Genomic DNA, 17,098 nt, shown 5'->3' with positions numbered 1-17,098 from the left:
TCGCATCCGCAGAGAGTCAAGACCATTGGGGAGCCGGCTGCTTTATCTTGGGAGTGTCACTGAGCGTTTTCTAGAGGCAATGGAGAACACAAATTGGTTATCTGCGTGTTCCTAATCTGCCACCAAATTAAGCAAAAAACGTAAAAAGCTTTGCTCTGTGGTTGTGGAACCAGTTTAAATTGGTAGTTTTGGCGGGGAGCTAACAGAGCTCTTATCAGAAGGAACAGGGCCGGTTTATGCGCAGAATTAGGGTCCCGTGAGACTGAGATTATTGTGTCTTTCTCTTATAAAGGAACATTTACAGACCTCCCCAGGAGTACAAGGGCGCCCCTCTGTTTAGTTCTAGCAACCGGGACAACAGTTCTTGATTATAATACTGTGGCCACATGTCAAAGAATTAGCCTCTGTCCTAAAAAGGCTTTGCAGAAGGCTGGCGGCGGGGAGGGGGGGACTACTGTAGCTTTGCAATATAAGCCCACAAGTTACTAGTCCTCAGCATGTATTGTCAACCAGTGGAGGAGGATTGGCCCCTATTTTCCAGCTGAACAGCTGAAAAACCAGGGTGATCTCCATGTTACCCTGTGAAAGGGGCCGTGATGGTTCTCAAGACCGTATCCTCTGAAAGCAGCCACCGCTATTTCTGTAAGCCTTGCAGTGATGTCCAAACTTTTTTCAAAGAGGGCCAGATTTGATGAAGTGAAGGACCGTGAGGGCCGACCAAAGGGCCAACCAAAGTTGTTAACCTTTTATAAGGATTGAAGTTGTTGGGCTTTCTTAATGGTTGAAGTTGAGGCGTTTTTTAAAGGATTTTACCCCAGGAAATAAACTGCCACAGAGGCCGGATTAAACAGACTGGCGGGCCGGATTAGGCCCCCGAAACGGACTTTGGACATGCCTGAAGGGTTCTGCAGTAAATGCACTGGATGTGAGCGCTCCCTCTTCTAAAGAAGCCTACCCTTTTATTCAGGCTACTCCAGACCTGCCTTCCAAAGTGTGCTATTCATGACTTGGGCAGCAGCTCCTGATCCGCAGCGGTATGGACAAAAGGGCCGGGAGCCAATAGACAGGTGGGGAGGAGATTTCAAACAATTGCCTCGCGTGTCAGGCGAGATCGGAGGCGGGAGGGAAAGGAGGAGCGACCGAGGAGAAGAAGTGGCTCCAGAGGAGGGGGCGAGCAGGTGCGCGTGCAGGAGCGGAAGCCTTTCCAAGCCTCCGACCCCGCGCGAGAAGGAGCCTGGAGTCTGCCTGGCCGCTGAGAGGAGGAGATCTCGCCCTTGCGACGGCGTGCCGAAGGGGCTTGCCGCTTTCCCCAAAGGCTCCTGGGGAGCGGGGGCCATGATGCAGAAGGCCATGGAGAAATCTCAAAGCTTCCGCATAGACGCCCTCCTGGCTGAGGAGCCCCCGCGACCCGCGCAGAGCGCTTCCCCCGAAAGCTCGACGGGGAGCCCGGGCTCCTGCGCGCGGAACGAGACGCCCTCGCCGTGCGCGCCCTCCATGGTGGCCCCGTTGCCTCCTGCCGCCTTCATCCCCAAGCCCGGCTTGTTGAACTTTCCCCCTCCGGGACTGGGCGGCCTGCCCGCCATGTACCCGCCCCCTCTCTACCCGATCTCGGCTCTGGCCGGCCAGCACCCTGCTTTCGCTTACAGCGCCGCCTTCCCCCACCTGCCTCAGCCGGGTCCGGAGCACTTCAAGGCGTCCGCCGTCGCCGGGGCCGTCCCGCTGGAGCACTGGATTCGCGCAGGGATCATGGCCCCCCGCTTTCCCGACTTCCACGGTGAGTAAGACCCCAGCTCCGGAGCCTCCGGTAGCCGGGAGGACACCGTGCGCCCAGGGCGCATGGCGAAAGTCTCTCTAGGGCCACTGGTGGAGCCCAATAAGCCACGCCCGGGAAATGAAACACATTCCGGTATATAGCGCGATCTTCCTTAACTGAGCGTTTCCTCTTGATCCTTTTCTACTTTTGGAGGGGTCAGTTTCTGCTTCTCGGTTGGGCATGTAGTAGAAGCGCGCGGAAAAGGTCATGGCATCTTGCGGGGACGTTACTGAAAAGCGAAAGAGGCTAAAAACGACACACACATATCCATCAAAACAAAAACTGTAGGTAAAGATTGCAGGGTGTGCAATGGCAATCACTGTCATTGTGGCTGTGGGCAGTATTCACTGTCACAAGATGTGGTTCTCGCCGCTGGCTTACCAGGTGGTTCAAAGGATACGAGTCCGTCCTCGGCTCCTAGTCACGATGGCTGCGTGCTTCTGAATGACACTTTCTGGAAGGCGATTTCCTTCCCAGAAGCGTCTGGTGAAGTGCTGTGGGCACTTAGGGTGCTGAACGGCGGGACTTTGATCTGATCCTGCAGGACTCGACAAATGGATTAAGTCCATCACAACATCCCCACCTGCCCTCATGCGCTCCTTATCAAAACCGAGCTTCAGCCTCTACTATTTGAGGCATGAATTGCCCACAGTCGTGGATTCTGTTTATAGTTTAGGCTGTCTTAGAAAAAAAAAATGCAAACTGGTTTTTCATGTAGTTAAGCAAAACTGTTCATCGCACCTGTGGCGTGCACGCCTAGAGTACTTGTACCCTGGATTTGTTATTTGAACCCTAGTGTTCTCCCAATAACGTCCTGATAAGAACAGAATATTTATATCAACTTTGGGGATGTATTTTTCCCCACCAATTTTACCTAGTGAAAAGACTGGTATCTGTGTCCTCCCCCCCCCAATAAAAAGTTCGTAACATAAATTTTGAAACGTTTAACATCCTCCTTCATCGCAATCTAATCTAAATGACACATGTTATCTTCCTAGCTTTAAAAAAATGGTTATTGAAAAAAATACATTTGGAGACACCTTTTAATTCTAAGAGCAATTCGACATTGGAGCCAATTGTCATGGAGAGGGGAAAACGGGGGCTTTTCCTTCGTGAAGTCTTCGAGCTGGGCGCCTCCGCCATCTGTTGGAGGTGCTCTAACTCTAGGTTCCTGTTTTGAGCTGGCAGTTAGACTAGGTGACCCCCAAAGCCCCCATCAGCGTGACGTTCAGCCTGCTCTTATGTGTTCCTGTTGCTCAAAACCAAACCACACTGCATTCAGTGAGGCTGATTCCCAAGGAAGCCTTCGCAGATTTAATGTTTAGCTTTTTTTCCTACAATATCGTCCCACGACTTCTACATCCCAGTTAAGCAGAAGTGCCTAAGACATGAAAGTGATTTAAACTGTGGTTCCAGGAATCTTGCTTTGGAGAGAAGCGAATAAAAAGGGGAATTGCTGTCAAGAAAAAAGGGAATAACGGTGCACTCCTCCTGCACATCCCTACTCGAAAGTAAACCCCATTAAATTCAACGAGGGAATGTGTATAAGATTGCAGCCTAAGGCCGGAATTCTGGTCTCTCAAAAAGGGAGCATTGTGTCAGGTTTTAGAAAGGGCGGGTTAATGGCAGTCTTCGGAGGCTGTTAAAGATTAACCTGGAACCTCATGGTGAAGACAGGGTAAGCAATCTTACAAATAAAATTAAATAATAAATTGGGAGGGGAACTCAGGTGTACTTGGAGTAGTTGTTGACATTACTTTAAAATACTATTAAAAACCTTAAAAACAAAGCAAACCACCTCATTAGCAACAGCGCCTTGAACTCTCTCCCGCGCTCACGGAGTCATTTGTTTCTGACACTTCTACAAATAGAAAAATAAGAATTTGAAGGAGAAGGCTAAAATCTTTTTTCCCTGACATCAAGCTTGATATGGGAAGGGAACGGCTTGTCCTGAGAAGCATTTAGTCGTACCTGTCGGAATGGGTAGTTGGAAGTGGTACAGTCCAGAGGCAAGTTTGGGCATAACCATCCCATCTGATGCTTGAGAGAACTAGGCATATATTTCCGGCGACGTTACTGAGCCTGCCCCCCAAGTACGTGCGTACGTGTGTGTGTCGTTCTGGGACAGTGTTTAATTATGTGAGCCCTCGCTCTGTCTAATGTGGTAGTGCCCAGAGGAAGATTTACCACCCGCCTCTATTGTTGTGATAACTAGGTCTGACTGCTCCTCAATGAAAACTGCCAGCTGTCTTAAAGTGGTTGGTTGGAGAGGACGGCGTGTTCTTTGCCTTCCGTAGGGGCCTTCTCTGGTCCTCAGCGCATTTTGCGGTGCAGTCCTAGACGTGTCTAGGCAGTGGCAAGCCCCACTGAATTCAATAGAGCTTACTCTCCCATTGTAATATTTTGTTCCTAAAGACTACATTTAGGCAACTGGAAGTCGAACACCCCGCTTTTGCTATTTATTCCTGGATGGAATGTGCTTTGCTTAAATCGCTCCAGACACCGCTTCCAATGCAGACAGTCTATGTTTGGGAGTGCTTCATACCCGAGCGCCTTTTTGCCTAGGAGACAGAGAGGGGAGCTAGGAAGGAGCCGGGAATCGACTAAGGCAAGACTCCAGGCTTCCCCGCGGCAGGATTCACCTGTTCAGAAGCATTAGGCAACTGCGGTTGTGATATTTTATTGCACCCAAACTCGGCTCTGAGGCATAGTGACGGGGTGGGGTGGGGGCAGAGCTGAGCTGAGCTGAGCCAAGCCACCTCTGGAGCCCTGCTGTCCTGCCGGCAAGTTTTCCCACATCAATCACTCGACCCCGGGCAGGGGAAGTTGTAAAAGGTTTTGAACTTTAATCCGCCCAAGGTCTCCGGGTACTTAGGCTGGAGCTGGCGGAGGGCTGGGCTGGTGCAGTTAATTTGTTACCAACGGCGGAGAAAAAAAGAATGTCTCTGTCTTGTCAGCTGGAAGCAGGCGACGCAGACAAGCGAAGAAAGAAAGCTTTTGCGTGTGTGTTATGTTGCGCTATTTCTTCATCTTCTAGGCTCTTTTTCTCGGAATGCAGCTTACAAGTGTGCGAGATGGGTGGTGATGGCTATCCCCGCCCCATCTAATAGTTGGTGTGAAAGAGTGTGAAAGAGACATTCCGTATCGGAGATTTTTAAGATGCCGATTGCAAAGCTATCCAGCTTCAATCTGACCACTGGCTTCTCTTTAAAAACCTAGGCGATTTTATAAGGCTTTCTAACTGGCTGAGAGGCTAAGTGTTCCATCATTCACATTTCAGAAAGTCTGCTATACAAAAGAAATAGAATCCTCGCAGTTTCGAAAAAAATTAAGTTGCCCTTCAGTAGAGAACGGGGCGGGGGGAGGAGTTGCCAGCGTCTGGTCGCCAAGAGCCAAATGAGAAAGCAATGGGGATTTCGTTTGAAGAAAAGCAGCAGCAGCGACTAAACACCTTGATAAACCTCGTTTAAACACTGAATTGGTTATAAGCTGAAAAGCATTCCTTATTAATTGAGCAGTGGATTAATAAAGCATCTTGACAGGTCCATCAATTAATACATTGGTCGATATTAACGTTACACTGTTTCAACGGTAGTATTTTAACTACATTTAATAGGGCGGTGCATTTAGTTATGATTGCGAATGGTTTAAAATTCTGTGCTCGATCTCAACATAGAAAAAAACCCATGCCCCTAAAAATTGTCTTCAGATAGTAAGATAGATATGCCCCAAATATCAGTCTTCCATTCCTTAAAATTGGAGATCAATTGATCCAGTATCTCAATAAACCACTTTGATTTCCTGCTTCTCCCTCTTCCCCACCCACAATCTCATTCCTTTACATTTTCAATTATTTTCTGGAGTATTTTTTATGGTGTCCTTTAAAACACACACATGGATACTCCAGATTCTTGTAGCAGGACAAGAAGGAAAGGTTGCAGTCAGTTCTCAGATTACAGAGTTTATGGCTGCAAGGGATGAGTGCATGCCACCTGAGCCCACCAATGGAGCTGGCATGCTGAGAGTATGTAGCCTTATGCCGAGAAGGAGCCGGTGGTGCTGATGGTTCTGCTCTCAGTTCTAACTCTTTGTGTTTGTAGCTCGCTATGTCCCTTGCCACAGACAGCAGACAGAAAACAACATTAACTGTGCAATCCTATGTGGGTTTACTTAAAATGTATGTCTCCTCGAGTTAAACGAGGATTACTTCCAGGTAGGGAGGTTGAGGGTCGTCCCGTCAGGCTGAAATCCTGTGCACGCTCCTCTGAGATAAAGCTCAACTGAAACACAATGGGACTTCTAACTCGGTATAAGAGAACCTGGCCACTAAACCTGCAGCTCAGATATTTAATCTCTCAGAGGTCAATAGCCCTTGGTCGCCTGGACTGTGGGAAATGACCGGGACGCGGATGTGGTGATGGTTACTGTCCTGCCTTCATAGTCTCTGGATCCCCAGGTTAGCAGGGTGGCGCTTGCGATTGCCCTCCTTCGTTCTACCAGCTCTTATTTGCAACGATTTAAATCACAGAGATGGTCCTGAGTTTACAAAACCAGGTTCGTCACTCGGTTGGTAACACGGGTGTCTACGTGGCAACCGGCAGGAGCATTGACTGGCGTCGCCTCAAACTCAGAGGTTTCAGCTTGAGGCAGTTCACACGTTCAGCTGTGACAGCGAGCGAAGCACCTGCCGTGCACGTGTGAATGAATGGGCCCTTTGGCGGGATGAACGGGTGAACGGTTTCTTGCCCTTTTTCGGGGATTACTTTCATCTGCCTGGACATTTGGGTAGCGTCCCGGATCTCGCGCATGCCGCTTTGGACTACCTGATCATGCAAGATAACCAAAACTAACCAAAGCTAATGGTCAGGGCTCATCGGCCGATCTGTTCCCACTCTTTTCAAGCGGGAACGTGACGGGTGGTGGTGTTGGAGGGTCCCAGAGTTGGAGACCTGGAGGAAGAGGAAGAGGTGACAGCGTAGTTCCGCAGCTGCCACTTCCCATCAGAGGAAATTGTTCCCGGAACAATTGTCCTTCTTTCTGCTCCAGCGCGCAAGGACAAGCCTTGTTTCACGCCTTGTTCGCCGGTCAACGACGCGAGACGAGTGTCTGCGGCTTATTGCATTAAAGGAGGAAGACCCCGGCAGAAGACTGGTTAGGTAGCCAACCAGCCAACCAACTACAAAGAGCCTTCAAGCGCGAAGGAACCGCCGAGATCTGGCAATGGCGCAGTTAGGCAATCTTCGACTCTAGAGCCGCCTTGCCAACCTGTAGCCTCCATCTCTGGTCATCTTTGCGCATATCTCCGCGCTTGCGAGTCTCGTTCGCAAGCGCAGAGAATAACTCAACAAGGGAAAGAGAAGAAAGAGCTTTGACAGGGCGATCTAGCCATGTGATTGCCATGCACGTATGACTGGGCCATTTGACAACTCGGTCATGTAATGGACAACCACAACTTTCCGAGAGGGTCGCTCGATCAACTGAAAGTCGCATCCGCGCGGGTTATCTTCTGCCTCAGAGAGGATGGTCAAAGCCTCAGTTTTGGCCCGGTTCTTACTGCCCCAATGATGTAGCTATGGAATTGGGAGATGCTCCTCATCACCTGCAAACAAACAGGAAGACATTCCGACTCTTTGCCCTTTGAATGCCTATGATAATATCCTACTAATTCATACTCGGAGTACACGGAGCGAAATCAACGGACGTTAGGTTAGTTACTTAGAACTACTGCTGGGTATTACCCGCGGAAAGGAGACTCCATTTATTCTGCACTTTGGGGGGGGGGCATATTCATTCATACACGCAAGCCACTATTTTAAAGCTGCACTTAGGGAGCAAGGTGCGCGTGTGTGAAAACGCCATCAGTGTGAGCAGTAAAGGCATTGCTACATAGGCATCACTAAGGTTCTCGTGAACTCCATGATATTTGCCGCTCCTGGATAAAGGCGCTTAGGAAGGCCACCCTGTACACGTTTGCTCAGAAGTAAGTCCCACACTCAGTCTGTGATGGGTCTGTCTCAAGAGCTGTACGACATCGGGGAAAAGATTGGAGAACAGGCATCACCCTGCCCCAATACTGTACACTGTACAGTACTTAAAATCTACCATCAATGAAGGGAGAGTCCACAACCTTCTAAGGGACACCGTCCCACTGTCAAACAACTCTTACTGTCAGAAAGTTCTTCCTGGTATTTAGTCAGACTCTGAACACTCCAAGGACATTTAAAGTCCTTCTGAACTCAATATGCCTCTCTTTCTTTCTTTCTTTCTTTCTTTCTTTCTTTCTTTCTTTCTTTCTTTCTTTCTTTCTTTCTTTCTTGACCTTTTGTTCATCCGTGTCGGGTCATCATACCGCAGCTCCAGCAGATGTGCGCCATTTATTTAAAAAAATCGTCTCATTTTTATTTTACTTAAATTAACAACAAATACAAGAAAAGCAATATCCAGCAGCGTAACTGAGCTACGTGCCTTTCAGCTGCAGATCCACGTGTGCGCCGATTCCCCCTTTCCCCCAGGTAGGATTAGCTCTGTCTCTGCCCCTGTGCTGGCTCTAACCCAAACGGTGTCTCTTCCTGAAACACGAAGGGAAAAAAGAGAAAAGAAAGAAAATGTGGGTGGTTTTGAAGAGGCTGTACATTTGAAGAGGCTGTGCATTAGGGGCTTCCGTACATTAAGGTTGAATCGCTCCCTTGATTTAATATGGTCATTAATTGTGATTTTAGAATGGGAAGTTTATTCCCATCCTAAACTGCGTCATCTGCGTAGCTACGGACATCCTTGTCAACAATCGTTCTTGGGAGGCTAGCAAATCAGTTAGCTGATGGATTCCTGCCGCCGCCGCCCCGGCCAAAACCTGCGTATTAATAAACGCCGCAGCCGGTGCGGTTTTAAAGCGGCCCTGGGTCTCTTGTGTTGCTGAATGGTCTTCCGGGCGACCTTGTCATTCGGATTTGTTTGCCTGGACCTAGCCTCAAGGAATTGTTATCCAAGGCTTTCCAGTGCAATTCCCGACCCCCTCCATATCCCCTGAAATCCGATTTGGGGCGCGGACGAAAGGAGGCGAAGAAGGTTTGTCTCAAGAGCGCCAAATCAACGTCAGTTGTGCAACCTGGACTTGCCAGCCTGTGGCTGCGTGCACGCGAGACCTTTAAAGCACATTCGAAGCGCAATTCTTTCTCTTGGAAGTGAGCCCCGGTTCGGTTGAATCAATGGGACTTACTCTCCAGTAAATGTGCATTGGATGGATTGCGTTGTTCGTCAGGACAGGAGGCTTTCTTGGCTAAGAAAGTGACGCCGTCAAGGTTCGCCTTGGGCAGATTCTTGAAGCGTGGCTCCCTCCCTCCTCACCCACACAAACAGGAAAGGACGAAGCGCAGGAGGTTTGTCCTCAAGGCGCTCCGCTGTGCTTTCGTGGTTTGCCAGCGCGGAAGGATCGGGAGCGAATCACACGCAGTTTTCAGAAGTGTTTGACTGGCAAGGAGATGGGGGTGGGGACGACGACACGACGTCCGTAAACTGTGAGCATATCACCACACTGTTGTTGTCTTTGAAGTGTCCAAAGGAGAAAATATGCAAGGAGTATGAACCGTGTGCAAATCCATAGCGCAATCCCATGTTGCGTTTCTAACACCTCTGTTCTCTCTCTCTCTCTCTCTCTCTCCACACACCCACACCCCCAAGTTTTCGTGTTGGATTGATATACCTGTAGTTATACGTATTTACTTACTTACTTATTTCTGTATTGTTTTGCTCAGCCTCTTAGGGCAGCTAGCAGCAGGGGAGACTGTGGGCATGCATGTATCCATAGGTCTCTCCTGAAAATATGCACCTGAAATTTCCAGTTTCAAAGCAAACAAGACCCAGATCCGCATCTAAGGCACGCACCACCCCCAACTCGGATACGTTCCGTGGAGAGAGTAGCAGTGAAGCCCGATTGGCTCCTATGAATTTCAACTTGGTAAAGCGAAGCTCGGGCCTGACTGTCTCATTCGGTTTGGCTGCACTATGCCGAATGTTGTGGGCTGTTCTGTCATCAAGTCCTCGCCCCTATTCTGATCTTGCAAGATAATCCAATTCAGGGAATATGAGTGTTTCATTGCCCAGTACCATTCCTCCGCAACATATCTGCTGCTGGAGACATATCGACTCTGATATGTTAACGCCACATGCCTCCCCGGATTACCCTCTCTAGGCCACCCATTTGATAACTGGGGGATGCGCTCTCCCAGCCCTCTGAAGGTGAGCCTTTCCTTTCATCAATAAAACAAACCGGGAAAATAAAAACGAAATAGAAAATTCGCAAAACCATGAAACAGCGATGGCATCGCAGGCAGCCCGAGCTCCTCTTTTCCATAGGGACAGGGCAGCCTCCAGAAGATCGCGCGTCCCAGCTGGCATATTTGGCATCCTGTTGGCACACCCAGTCAGGCCATTCAGCCATTATTATGCCAAGGTGTGTCCTGTCCTGCGCGGCTACGGTAAATCTTGCAGACAGCCGACAAGCAGAGGTGCTTCGGGAAAACGTGCACTTTAAACATTTTGTTGTTGTTGTTTGTTTAAATTTGCATACCTGCCTACATGCGTAGGTCTCAGGGAAGTTCACAACACAAAATTACAACTCTCCAGGAGAAATTTTAGCAAGTTACTAATATCAGTTGTCCCCCTTTAAAGCCTTTGTTTATGCTCGTTCTTGCGGTGTTTAAAATACTTTTGGTTTGTACACCTGAAAAAAGAGAAACAAAGATGTCTAGATGATCCAGATGATTATTAAAAGAGAAGATGTGTGGTGGGGTGGAGTTTAATATTTTAATAACGACGAACTCCAATAAAAATAGTATATTGCAAGCAGGTGTGTTATTTTTAATATGGAGGGGTTTCTCTTTCCTTCCACAAAGGGCCAATAGTAAGTCTATGTATTAACAGTTTGCGTTAAGCATAAGGTGCTGATTTGCTACATTTCCAGCACCTGAGTTAATGGGCAGTGGCAAATAAAAAAGGGAAAAAGCAGGAGAACATTTTGATCTTAGTAGTAATTCACATTTGTTTGAACAGAACACAGGAGCATCTTTGACATCCTGGCTCCATGTGAAAAGATGTGAGTCTTTCTGTGGCGTTTTTGTTAACCTCTCTCCCCCCCCCCCCCCGCATCTGAGGCTGAAAATCTAAATAGCACCCCAACCCCATGGTATCAAAAAATAAAATTAAAAAACAATCTGAAAGTTCATTCTGAAGTGCCTCTTAATGAGTTCAGTAATACTTGTTCTCTAGTAAGTGTATTCACAGCCTAAGTCACAGATATGAGAAAACTGACGAGTGAAACGGGACATTCTAGAGAATTTTGAATACTGATGAATATTCATTTCCACTTTATCATTATCTGAGGCACATTTGTTTTTCCCTTATGCTTGATAGTGCTCCTTTCGAACTGCCTTGCAAGGGTCTGTTCAAATTGCCTTAATGTTTCTGTGCTGCTCTCCAACATGAAAAATGAATACAGTAAAGAGAAAGAAGGCTGGACAGTTCTCCAGTCTGCAGAACACCCAGGAAGTGTATTTAATTTCATACGAATGCTCAAAATATGAACAAGAGGAAATAAAACATGACATCCTGGTGAAACATGGCTTCCCACTGCTGCCACCCACTTACACACACACTCCTACTCTTCTTCCTGGAAATCATCTGCATTTATCTGAATCCATGGAAGACACCCCCTGCCCTCATTTGCATCTCTACATCTAGATTGTTGGCATATTTTATTTTTTTCAGAAAACAGTTGCCCTTGTAGGTTCTCACTCTGACTTGGGATCCCACCTTCCCTTTGCACGGTGACATTTGAATAGGCATCTTCAAATGCGAACATGTTTTTCTGCATTTTGTATCAGCTTAAATTTGTACATAATGTACAAACGCTTCAGTCCAAGTTAATTAAGATGCGAGTTATACTGCAAGCAATGGGTTTCAATGGACCTACAACTCGACTCCTAGGGTGAGGTGTGTCTAAGCCCACTGAAATAAATGTTTTTTGCAAGATCATAAATAGGGCTGGCTGTTAATCATAACTAACTTTAGCCAGATTAGGGTCATCATCCTTAAATTATCTACAATATCTATATTTTGTCGATTGGTCGATCTGAAAACTGAAATGTTGTACTCTGTTGAAATACTTTATTTTATTATTGAAATGCCTTGGAATTTCCAGACAGCTCCTGCTAACCACCTAGGAGTTTGCTGCAGAAATTCAATCAGGCGGCAATCTTACCCATGGTCCTATAACTTAATTTCAGCATCTTCTTGGCATATACAGGAGCAGCAAGGTGCCCCATGACACAGATTAGGGACAAAGATTCAAAGGCGGATGCCAAATAAAATGCCTTGCTGGATCAGGCATACATACCTTCATGGTTATGATCAGGCAGGTTAGCTTATTTTACATGGAGGCATTCATTTAACTCAGCTTCTGCAATTTAAGCATCACCTCGTTGACAACTGGGGCTTGGAGATATGTTTCAGAGTATGGAGAAGGGCTATAGCTCAGCAGTAGAGAAACTGCTTTGCATGCAGAAGATTCCAGGTTCAATTCCCAGTATCTCCAGGTAGGACTGGGAATATATCCTGTTTGAAACTCTGGCAAGCCATTGCCAGTTAATGTGGACTTTGCTTGATGGACCACTGGTCCCATGCAGTATCAGGCAGCTTCCTATGTTGCTGTGACAGGGATAGCCAATGTGGTGGCCCTCCAAATGTTTTGGACTACAAATTCCATCACCCCCAGCCAGCATCACCAATGGTCAAGGATGATGGGATTTGTAGTCCATGGGAAGGCAGCACATTGTCATTTCCTGCACTACGGGGAGCCTTTTTAGGGGTATGAGTTTCCTTCTCGGAACCCACCTCTTTCGTTTCCAATGTGTGCTGCGATCAAAGCAACTTGCATGTTTGTATAGAATTCCCACAATGTTTTCTCGGCATTCTGTACCTGTCTGTCCTCGCCCACTTCCACCACTGAAAGTCTGTTCTCTATTTAGTGAAGGGCAGTAAAAACTGATCCTAGTGGAAGCCCATAAAGTTGATGATAATTAGGGGCATCAGCAGCACCCTTCCTGTTCTGCCTGTGTGGGGCAAATGCTCTCCCTCAAAGCTTCTTTTGTTCAGTTTCCCCCCTCCTTCCTCTATTCAGCAGGCTGCTCTGATAAAGGTTCATTAGTGAGATAGGCGCTCTAAGGCCTCTGTGGAGTCAGGCTGCCTTTATCACCACCTTAGGACAGCTGGAGGTAATTAAATACACCTTAGGCTAATAAAGGAGGTTTAATTTCACCAACGGAATTGATTGTGATTGTTAAAATGAGCATGATAACATATCAAGCAGGTTAATATCAGTGAGGCAATAAAATCATTACTTGAAGGGAAGGCAGTGGGCTCCATGTGTCTAGCTTATGTCTCCTCGCAGCGTCTGCTGGGCCTCATATACAGCACCAAATGCCACTGCTGGTTAGGGAATACTACCACAGGTGTTATTTCCTTATTGGATCTATGTATGTTGCCAGTGGAATTAATTAGAGGTGTGGTATCTACGAACGAGTCAAAATAAGATCTATTTTTTTTTCTCCAGAGACTTCTATTCCCTGCAAAAAATCACCAGTCTTTCGGTGATTTTTGGAGGACTGTCTTTGAACAGGGATGAAAGTCTTTGCCTAGTGTGAGGGCAATGATTTCTGTTCTCACTCTGAACTGGCTTTGCTATGACATAAAGCAGCCAAATTGAATTTGTAACATGAAGGTTATCAAGGTGATCAACACTCTGACCAGAACACCACACTGGATCTCACTTCTTTGGGCAGAAAGAAGTGTCTTATTCTGCAGAAGAAAGGTGCTCCCATAAGCACCTTTAAGCAAAGCTGCTCCACACATCCCAGTGAGGAGAGCATTGTCTCCCACTGGGCAAGGGAAGAGGTGTGATGCTCTGATGCTTGGTGTGCAGTTGCACCCTGAGGCTGGTGTGAAGAATGGAGATGAGGGACTATTTAAGACTTTCTGCCCTCACTCTTCATTTTTGGTCCCCACCCAGTCCACTGGCTATTTTGGGGCTGAGTAGGAATTTCTTTCTTGTCCATACAATGGTCCATGAGTAGGGTCTTTTTTTTTCACGTTCTCCATAAACATGCTGCTTAGTTTGTTTCTTTTGGCAATGATTTTTTTAAAAAAGTGTATTGTGTTCCCTTCTTTCTCTAGCTAAGGATACAGCCCAGACCTCCACCTCCTTTTCCTCCTCTTTCCTCTTCCTCCTTCTTCCATCATAACAATCTGATTTATTACCCATCCAGCAATTTTAAAATATAATATTAAACCAGTTTTTTAAAAAATTGCACTTACTATGCAGCTGCCCCCTGTAACATCCTTCTGGGTCAAATTTATTCTTCCTGACTCTTTTTTCCCTTTTCAGTTGCCCCACAGTCTGGCCTGATGGGCAAGTGCCGCCGACCCCGAACAGCATTTACCAGCCAGCAACTCCTTGAACTTGAGAACCAGTTCAAGATCAACAAGTACTTATCAAGGCCCAAGCGCTTTGAGGTGGCCACGTCTCTGATGCTGACTGAAACGCAGGTACATCACAGAGGGGGAGAGGGTGCATGGCCTTCGCAACAGTCAAGGGAACTCTCCTCTTCCCCCAGTACTTTCCCATACAGATCTTTGCACCAATTACCACACAGAAATGAAAGCTACAAAATAACTTCTTTGGTATATCATGCAATAGATAGACCAAACCTCTGGGCTCTATAAACAATGTAAACTGTGAGCACACTAGGTTTATTTATATATTTAGGTGTACATCACACACATTTTGTACTACTTAGTGCATAAACACTGGAAGGGCAAGGCCTGTAGCTTTACAAATTTCCAGATGAAAATTGCAGGAAATCTTGTGGCAAACATTGATGGGCTACACAAATGTACAGAAAGGAAGTAGCTCCTGTGCAGTGCAGCAAAAATAGGTAGCTTGTTATCAAAAAAGAGAGGAGGTGATCAGTCATAGGTTATGGCATGGGAGTGAATCTGGTTCAGGTGAAACTAAGGTATGGTTCCACATATGGAGAATAGTAGAAGGCACTGTGACACAGACTATGGGACTATCTAGAGCAGCCTTCATCCCCTTGATGCTCTCCAGATGTTTTTGGCTGCAATCCCATCCTCCTTGACCACTGACCATGCTGGCTGGAGCTGATGGGAGTTGCAGTCCAAAACAGGGCAAGCAGGTTGAGAAAAAGGCTGATCTGGGGTCTTAAGGCTAGGACAGAAAGATGGAAATGCCAGAGTGTTGGAATAAATCTCCTCCCAACAGAGTACCTATCACTGTCTGTCTGTCCATCTCACGCAGGTGAAAATCTGGTTTCAGAACCGCAGGATGAAGTGGAAACGCAGCCGGAAGGCCAAAGAGCAGGTGTCACAAGCTGAGGCTGAGAAACAGAGGGGCGTGAGCAAGGCCTCTGAGAAACTGCTGTCCGGAGAAGGGCGAGGGCAGGAGGAGGAAGAGGAGAGCGGTGGTGATGAATGCAGCAGCCACAGTGCTGGCACACAGTTCCTGCGTCACAGTGCTGACACCTTCAGCTACAGCCCAGATTCCTCATGCTCAGAGGAGGAAGAGGAGGTTCGAAGCCCTACTCACAGGGAGATGAACTTGTTGCTATGAGTGGACCATAAGCCCAACAAACAGGGGGGGGGGGTCATCCATCAACCAACTCTAGATCACCGAAAAAGGATTGGTGCCCTCCTTTTGCTCATAGACTAAAAAGACTCTGCCTGGGCTGGTGCCCTGGTGAAATTGTGCCACTTAACTTATGTGTGTTTGGAATATATTTATCTTATAATTGTTCTATTAGTGTATTTGGAGCAGGGAGGGGAAGCACGCGCCTTGGGATTCTCCTCACGATGGTATAAAGGCATTTACTTCAGCAGACTAGCAAGCTGCAATTTGCTTTGCTGTGGTTTCAAGGCATTTTTCTCCCCATCCATGTATTCTGACAAAACCCTTCATGACAGAACCTTTCCATCCTGCAATTTAATTGCTTCAGCCCTCGCTAATGAGGAAGAGAGGGGGCTCCAGATATTGTCTCCACAATGTTGGCTGGTGAGGAAAAGAGGAAATCCCAGCCTCCTGGGAAGAATCCCTCTCATTGGAGAAATAAGAAAAAAAGAACACATGTAGTTGGAGGTAATGAAAAACTGGTTCAGAACCTGACACATTCACAAATAGTTGAAATGGATGGTTTGGGGGAGGTACTTAGGAGCCATTTGCAACATGCTGAGGTTAGAGATATTGCATGGAAGATGGATTGCAATAGTAACCCAGGTAGTAGGAATTATAAGCCCCTTTTATGGCCATTAGGGGGTTACAAACTGTACATTCTGGTGCTCATATGATGATGCCAGGAAAATAAGTATGCATAAGATCAGGCTGCTAGTAGGAAGCAGATTAGGTTACTTAATACGCTGACTTCCCATGTGTGTGGTCTTCCAGGGAATGAGTTATCAATATCAACTCTACAGGTATTGCTGCTTTCACTCAGATATTGTATTGCTTATGCCAGGAGTAGCCAACACGATGCTCTCCAGATGCTCTTGGTCTACAGCTCCAAGTGGTCCTAAGCAGCAGGGCCAGTCATCAGGAACGATGGAAGTTCTGGGAATGTTCAGGGTGGCAGAAGAAAATATATTGTTTATTAATATCCTTCCTAACTTGCGCTAGCAAGTTCCTTTACTTAGCAGAGTGCATTCCCCTTTACACAGCAGAAAACTAGTTGCAAATTCGTGTGAGTTTCTTAAGACAATATGCAGTTCAATCTGGATTCCCCACATTGCAATGTGTTCTACTATTTTCCTGGTAAGACCCCTTGAATCCCTCCTAAAAGAATAAAGACACCACAGTCTTATTCATAAACAATAAAAAGAAAGTTTACTCACGATCAGGCAGAGCACAGAGTGATCTCTGAAGGCAGGCTTAAGGCTTAAAGTTACAAGCATATACAAACAGGTTCACCCCACATTTGGGTTGACCCAATGACTGCAGTTAGCAGTCTGGGAAGTTTGCAGGACAAAAGGAAGATGGAAAAGAGAGGGGGGGCAGTGAGGCAGCATGCCTTGTCCTTTTAGCAGGTCTGGAAAGCTCACGCTCACCCCCTAGTCACATTCAAGGAGGAACAGGAAGTTTTGACTGGCTGGACCAAATATTCCCTTGCATGTCCACTCTAGGAAAACAAGGAATGTTGTACTTGACTGCTCTCAGTGGATTACATC

General features: G+C 46.9%; 1 protein-coding gene across 2 annotated transcripts; it reads left to right on the top strand.

Moving 5' to 3' along the window:
- Positions 1-1,177: 1,177 nt before the first annotated feature.
- LOC309377145 (uncharacterized protein) lies at positions 1,178-16,765 on the top strand. 2 transcript variants are annotated; one of them, XM_081924141.1, is made up of 3 exons: positions 1,178-1,774; positions 14,250-14,410; positions 15,183-16,765. In XM_081924141.1, exons 1-3 carry the CDS (start codon positions 1,336-1,338, stop codon positions 15,492-15,494), a joined length of 912 nt encoding a protein of 303 aa, XP_081780267.1. In that variant the 5' UTR covers positions 1,178-1,335; the 3' UTR covers positions 15,495-16,765. The 2 variants fall into 2 exon arrangements, with proteins under 2 accessions (XP_081780267.1, XP_081780268.1); XM_081924142.1 differs by having other exon boundaries at positions 15,201-16,676.
- Positions 16,766-17,098: the final 333 nt, after the last annotated feature.

This window comes from Podarcis melisellensis, assembly GCF_964234715.1.
Source record: "Podarcis melisellensis genome assembly, chromosome: 1".
Taxonomy (NCBI): Eukaryota; Metazoa; Chordata; class Lepidosauria; order Squamata; family Lacertidae; genus Podarcis; species Podarcis melisellensis.
This window is presented reverse-complemented; position numbering and strand designations above follow the sequence as displayed.

Bases quoted from the DNA above. Each gene is read 5' to 3' on its own strand.
- LOC309377145 (XM_081924141.1), top strand. From the start codon at position 1,336: ATGATGCAGAAGGCCATGGAGAAATCTCAAAGCTTCCGCATAGACGCC. The intron at 1,775-14,249 runs GTGAGTAAGACC...TTCCCTTTTCAG, and splicing joins CCGCTTTCCCGACTTCCACG to TTGCCCCACAGTCTGGCCTG. The intron at 14,411-15,182 runs GTACATCACAGA...CATCTCACGCAG, and splicing joins TGATGCTGACTGAAACGCAG to GTGAAAATCTGGTTTCAGAA.